The 6,965-nt window shown below is 43.5% G+C and overlaps 1 protein-coding gene across 3 annotated transcripts in view; it reads right to left on the reverse strand.

Moving 5' to 3' along the window:
* The window catches only part of LOC143485114 (uncharacterized), a 25,653-nt gene extending 19,219 nt beyond the window's left edge, over positions 1-6,434 (reverse strand). For all 3 annotated transcript variants that reach the window (XM_076984335.1, XM_076984334.1, XM_076984333.1), the window contains exons 1-9: positions 6,214-6,434; positions 6,050-6,093; positions 5,256-5,381; positions 4,629-4,703; positions 4,190-4,363; positions 3,597-3,748; positions 3,175-3,366; positions 2,485-2,971; positions 2,018-2,180 (exon numbers count right to left, since the gene is read on the reverse strand). In XM_076984335.1, coding sequence (XP_076840450.1) covers positions 2,018-2,180; positions 2,485-2,971; positions 3,175-3,366; positions 3,597-3,748; positions 4,190-4,363; positions 4,629-4,703; positions 5,256-5,381; positions 6,050-6,082 — 1,402 coding nt within the window. In that variant the 5' untranslated portion in view covers positions 6,083-6,093; positions 6,214-6,434. The remainder of the gene's footprint in view (positions 1-2,017; positions 2,181-2,484; positions 2,972-3,174; positions 3,367-3,596; positions 3,749-4,189; positions 4,364-4,628; positions 4,704-5,255; positions 5,382-6,049; positions 6,094-6,213) is intronic.
* Positions 6,435-6,965: the final 531 nt, after the last annotated feature.

The raw sequence follows: 6,965 nt of genomic DNA on the forward strand, positions 1-6,965 counted from the left end.
AGGTCCTTTTCTGCCATAATTCCACACAGCGTCCAAAAGCTCTATGGTAATGTAAATCTATCTCTCTCTCTCTCTCTCTCTCTCTCTCTCTAACATGCACGCTCCGTCTGAGAAGAATTAGCAGAGCAGCGACGGCAGGACTGGAGAGCTTTCTCTTCTGGTGGGTGGCCCGGCTGGAGAGATGGATTGCCGGGGGCTTTGCCCCAGGCCCTGCTGGCCCGCTCCTGTGGCTCGTCAGCGGCTGGTGCGGGTGCACCGGGGACGGATCGCGTGGCTTACAAACAGGCCAGAGAGGGCGCCATGCATTTTTCATGTGGCCCCTGTATTGCGCAGCCCGGTACGGAGTGTGATTTTTTTTTTTCTCCTTCTTCCTTGGATGCGACAGAGCTGTGGAGGTGGAGTTGGCCGTGGGGGGGCAGGGTGAGGTTAACACCACCAGTTCCTGGGCTGCTGAGGCCTTGACGTGCATGAGAACTTTAATGGTTTATTACTGCCAACTTGTTTCTTGACAAACGCTATTCTGAAATGTTGGTCAGTGTTCGTAATGGCTGTAAGTGCAGTGTAGCTCTTGTTAAGCTCATCTTAAATCCTCATGACTTTTTATGTTCATTCAAAGCCTGATAAACCACATGGAAATGTTATTTGCTTTCTAAAATGCATTCAAATGCAGTGTGTGTGTGTGTGTGTGTGTGTGTGTGTGTGTGTGTGTGCGTGTGTGTGTGTGTAATTAATCTTGCGTGCAGTATTTATGCCGGTCTCTGTAATGTTTAACCCAGACTATCTACAACTGTTACTCTAAAGTGATGTAACTTTCCCAAAAAATTGAGCTAAAGCAGAAAAATGAAGGTAAAACACACCCTTAACAAAAAATCCTCAACCCCCAGACAAAATTGAAATTCAGTACAGCTTAGCTTGTGGACCCAGTCAATAAGCAGACATGTCTTTCACCCTAAAGAATCTCAGTAGCAGGAGATCAGTGGTTTTCTGTATGCTGCAGCCTGTCACATTACTCCAAAGAATGGATTCACCGTCAAAGAGTGGTCAAAGGGAGGGGACTGTGAACTTCTTATCTAAACTGTATCAGCCGGAACCCTTGACATTTATTTTAGGAATCTTTTTTATTTGCAAATGTAGAGGTATTGCTTCTGAATATTGTAGAGTTGTCACAATCTGTTCCTTGAAACTGTCTCAAAACTAGCAGCAAGTTCTCAAAAAAAGAAGTGTATGCTGCCATCTAGTGAAAGTCACAAGAGGTTCATACTCCAGCTGTTAAAAGTTCTTAGACCCATAAGTGGACAAAGTTTAGAAAAATAAAAAATTTAAATGACCAATGTCTGTAACATCAACTTTAAACTAAATTTAAACTTAAAATGAGTATAGTATCACTCCCATCAAAAATGTCTAGTCCTGCAGTGCCTGCACTAATTACACATAATTAGGCACTTCACATTTGTGATAGCAAACATGTAACTGGAAAGATAATCAATGTTATTTTTTGACACTTCTTCTGCCATGCCCAGGTAAACAGGTGCAGGTTTTTAACAGCCTGTCCGTATGTTGCTGCTCCCAGATAATCTAGCATGGCTGCTTCTTCACAATGTGCAGATATTCACCACACTCACCACCAAGCAAGGCTGCCCTGTTCTCCAGGGATTTAATCTGATCATGCACATTAATAACATACGCAGTTCAGAGAGTTCCAGACTCACAGTAACTGTTTGAAAAGGTCCTTAAAGTCACAAGTAAAGGTATAGATTTACTGTGCCTAAAGCTGTAAGTATGATATAGGTATAGTGAGCATCATTATATATGAGCACACTTATATATTCTAGCAAGGTACATTCCAATTAACAGTTTGGATTAATTTTAAATGCAATGTAAAGGATTATAAAAAATTCATCACAGGCATTCAATATCCAAATCTATATGTATATATAAATGATTAATCCTATCATTAAAATGTAGTGTACTTTACCATAGTTTATTGATATGTGTCTTTAGGAGGTAAAATACTTACTGAAGTTGTGGGCAATTTTTGGATTCAGCAGGATTTGCACATGACCACTCGACTCCAAGTTTGAAAAAGGCCGCAAGTCATTTGCTGCAAATTGCTCATACAGACGCGACGTGTCGATTTCAGGTTCTCTGGGGTTTCCCCGTGCCCACACTGACTTTGCGATCTGCGAGAGAGGCAAAATCAGTCAATACCTTCATTTTCCTCACAGGAACCTGCAATCAACAAGCCTCTGTAATATCGCCATGGGCGTGAATGATCTAATCACAGTGCACAAACTCTACCTTTAATATACGAGTTCAGGGAGCATACAAATGAGCATCTGTCAAGAGTCTGACGGAGAGACATAATACATACTGAATTTCCTTTCAATAAATATGAACCGTTGTGGACTCAGATAAGAGCTATGAATAATTTAAACTCTGATTTTATGAGAAACACAGTGATCTGAACATAAAACCCTGTGCTACCTTGTCTTGAGCTATGAGGTCCCAGTGAAAGGCTTTGGTCCTCAATGTGTTCTTTCTTGCTGACTTCTTTGGCAATGGGGGCGGGGCTTGAGGGGGAGTGGGAGGGATTAGGGAAGAAGTGAGCACTGGTGATTGGGTGGATCCAGCTTGAGGCACAGGCACTGGTCTGCTCCTTGCTAGGGTTTCTGGAGTCTTCTCTGGCACAGGCCCGGACACTGGCAACCGATCTTGCGGGGGAACCGCACCATTGATGCTCCACGGTAACACAGGCTCTTGGTTGTCCTGCAACCCGGTCCCCTCCGCCTTGTATTCGGGTTCCTCACTGATTTGATCTCGTACTGGGAACAACTTGAGGTCGTCATGCATGTGCTCGTACTGGGATTTGTGTTTCCAGTCCAAGCACAGATCACCGATGGCCTTGACCCAGGCGTCCCGCTCAGCCGTGACCTCCTCAACACTCCTCTGTTCAGTCATAGGAAGCCGAAAACTGGAAAAGATCACAGGGACGGGTCGCTTCCCTTCGAACATGGAAGTCCTAGCATCAGCCTGGACATGTCTCCTAAACTGAACTAAACACAACAACTTACTATATAGAATGAGATAAACAAAGACATTCTCAAAAAACATACAGTATATTACATGCGGCGCTACAATAAGCGTTAAGAAACATGCGATGGAGCATGAACCCACTGGAACTCGTTCTTGTTGGTGATCAGCGAGAAGGCGTCACAGGAGCCGTGGCTCTCCACTTTGGCGCCGCCGTCGGACAGGTGAACGATGATGGGCGGGCCAGAGGGGACCAGCCCATTGTCATCACCCGGGGCAACCCTACATCCCATCGGAAGGAGTACGACTTGGCCAGCCTGGAGATGTGCCTCAAACCTGCAGAGCAAAGGACAAGAACAAGGGACAATTTCTGAGTGCCGGACAATCAACGTAGATCAAATGCCACCAGGAGGTGTTTTTGAGTCTGTTATCAAGAGGAACGTCACCCCTGAGAAACTAATTCATACGGATCACCGGACAATCATAATCATGTTTTTGTCTCCAAGGCATCAAGCATGTATGTCAGGTGAAACAAGTGAACTGAAGATCTAAAAACACGCGTGTACTTCTGCCATTTGCATGACGCCAGGCCTCCCTTCTGAAGGAGCAGCTGGCCCTCGTGAAGCTCCAGGGGGGAGGCAGGCGGCTCAGTGGGGGTGTCGCACGGGTCCGCCGGCTGGATGTTCCTGTAGATGATCTGATGTATCAGCTCCAGGATCTACAGGGCGGAAATGCAATTCAGTGTGAACGGCAAACATAAGGAACTTGTTTGCAAAATGAAAGCACTCAGACACAACACACAACACACACACACACACAACACACTCAGACACAACACACTCTCTGGATATTCCCAAGACTCTTCCGTGGAGCGGAAACTCAAAACAGGACTAATAAACCCTAAGCCACCATAATGAAATCTGCTGAAGTTTAATGGTTTTATAGTTTCAAATTATGCTTACATGAGTATGGAATAAGAAATTTTGGAGCACAATTCAATCCTGAACTTGCATAATGTATACTTGTGTCCAGCCCTCCAGGACCTGAATTGCATGTGTCTGCACAGGTCTACCCAGAACAGGCATGACAAACAACTGATTGGCATGAGTTGAGTTTTTGCTGGTTTTAATGACTTCACAATATCTGAAATATGTCTCACTTTGTGCTTGTCCTGTGGGGACATCGCCTCCAGTTCGTAGTCATGGTGACACTTAAATGACACCGTGAACTTGGTGCCTTCAGCATCGTGGCAGTTTTTCACCATGGAAAAGGGGAACTGCCTCTTCACTCTGCCCTTCTCAATATTGCACACAGTCTTTGTACTGAAGTCAATCTGAGGGCAGACATAGTTAGGCGTTCCTTAATGCAACAATTACTGCAAATACTGAGTCATTAAGGCTTTGTAGTAAAGAAATTAAATTAAGTTCTGAAATGAAATCACTCAATTGCCCAACTGGACCAGTTTTCTTATAACCTTAAAGATATAATGATGAACAACCATGCATTGACACAATGAACAAGCATGCATGGGTGGATGTGTGGGGTGTGTGTGTGTGTGTGTGTGTGTGTGTGTGTGTGTGTTAGATTGTGTGCAGTACCTGGAACACTCGTTTTTGCCATCTGTACAAGTTTAATTTGTGCACACTGAAGTTGTATTGGGACGCTTGCTTTTCCTGGAAGAGAATAATATCAGTGCAATGATTTCTGGATGTTACAAACAAACACCTTCCTTACTGTGACATCACAGTAGCTAGCAGCACAAGCAGCAGTCATTGGGTTAGGCCCTTGGAATGCAGAATGGCAAGATTCTCTATTTCCTTTAAAGAACTGTTCCTTCCAGTTCTACCTTCCAGTTCCATTTCTATAATCTATAATCTAATGACAGCCTTACTGAATGCATTATTTTAGTAATACTACTTTGCTAATAAAAATCTGTAATTTTCTTGTTTTTGAAGTTCATCAAAACATTTGTGTTATACTGATGGGTTGCCCTAATTAAAGCTGTGACAGCGCAGTCTACTGGAGTCTACTGTAGTGTCCAGTCTATACAGGCCTGCATTCTACTGTAGTGTCCAGTCTACACAGGGCTGCAGCACTGCACGCTTCTGTGTTTTCCCTGCTCCAACTATAGGGTTAAATCAGCTGAGCTGTAGCAGGGAAAGTGGTTGTGGTGCCGTGACCCTGGGCATGTAGATCGAGGGCCCCACATGGGCGTCCCAGCGCACCTCCAGCTCAAAGCTCCTGTGCAGCAGACGCAGGTGTTCGCTCCGGGCCTGGTCCAGAGCGTCGTCGATGCTCAGCTCCCCCATCTTCACCTTGCGCATGATGCTCAGCTGCATCTCGTTGCTAAGCTACGAAACGAAGACCCAGTACAGTAAGGACCCTGCATGCCGACATTGCTCAGATCATTTGGGCAGAGGGGCTGGGGGAGCGTTTCACTGTGTGTAAAATTGGATTCATAATCGGAAAGTTCCAACAGCTGGAGACAATCAGAAGCAAGTGAATAGGAGGCAAAGTGCATGCACTAAAAAGAGAACCTCTGTGCAAGTGTCCTCAAACAATATGCCCAGTGATATACAGGTACAGTAAGTGCCTATTAACAAACAGGAACTACAAGCACTTACTGTCGTATAATGATACTGTGAACCATGACTATGTTCCTCTTTCCCTTCAGAACAAAACATCAAAGTTTGGGAGCCAGCCAAAACCCATTTAGACCCAGAAGCCATATCAGCTCCACTTGCATGATTTGTAACATTTCAACAAAAATATTTTTGATATTAGATGCTACATATTAAATGTGCAGTCGTATTTAATTGCAGTTGTACTATGGTTGTCTTGTAACATGTAACATAGCTGAAGTCTTAGTTACTTCAAACACCTGTTAAACTACAGTTCTTTGTTTGCTTTTGAGTCTTAAAGTCAGAAGACTATTAAAGAAACCTAAAATGAATATGTTTTCCTTTCCAGATTAGATATAATGCACATGAAACTCATTATTTAATCCAAACAGTCTTACCTGAGGAAGGCTCATATTCTTTCTGATATCCATGTTTTAGAACTCTATGGGTGACGCGGGGAAACAAATAAGAAAAGGCATACAAACGAGCGGAATAAATCGTTGCCTACGTCGCAACTTCCTTAAATGTAAAAAGGAACGAGCAAAGTGTACAGGTAACTCACCGGGTTTTCCCACCCCTGTTAGAGTGGAATTTCCTAACGAAAATATATATTTTTTTAAATGTAAAACGATCTGTTGCCCTCTGCATGCACAGACTTAAGCTCATTGAAATAAACTTTCGTAAAGGCTCGCCATCCGATCAATTGTTGGTAGAGCTGGGATCGTGTTTCTCCTCTCGCGTGCGCGAGGGTCGCAAGGGTCAGCCAAATGAACGCACTGCAACTCGCGCGCTCCCAGGAAGAGTCGCGTGCACGTCAAAGTTCTACTGTACTGACGCGGACATGTGGCAGCAGTAGGCGGACTTTTTTCTAATTCAAATGCAAATTTCCCTTATGATTATGCATTGTTTTAATACATGCAAATTCAAATGTGAAACCAATGTTACCATTTGCATTTCTATGTACAGTGGATATTACATATTTGAAACGAAAAAGCTAAGTGTTTTTGATGCCTCATTATCATTGATGCTCCGCATATGTTTAAAAATCTCACATGTGCAGTTTCTCACAGTCTCTTCCCAGACACAAAAGAACATGCAATCGCTATTTCTGAGTCACTATTCACAATCCAAAACGGTGGAATATCGGGAGGGACTTCTTGTTCTTAGTTTTAGAAGGAAGTGCTTTGGCGGAAGTTCTTCTACAGTCATGGCCAAAAGTTTTGAGAATGATACAAGTATTAATTTTTACAAAGTCTACTGCTTCAGTTTTTATAATGGCAATTTGTATATACTCCAGAATGTTATAAAGAGTGA

This window comes from Brachyhypopomus gauderio, chromosome 21 (genome assembly GCF_052324685.1).
Source record: "Brachyhypopomus gauderio isolate BG-103 chromosome 21, BGAUD_0.2, whole genome shotgun sequence".
In the NCBI taxonomy this organism is placed as follows: Eukaryota; Metazoa; Chordata; class Actinopteri; order Gymnotiformes; family Hypopomidae; genus Brachyhypopomus; species Brachyhypopomus gauderio.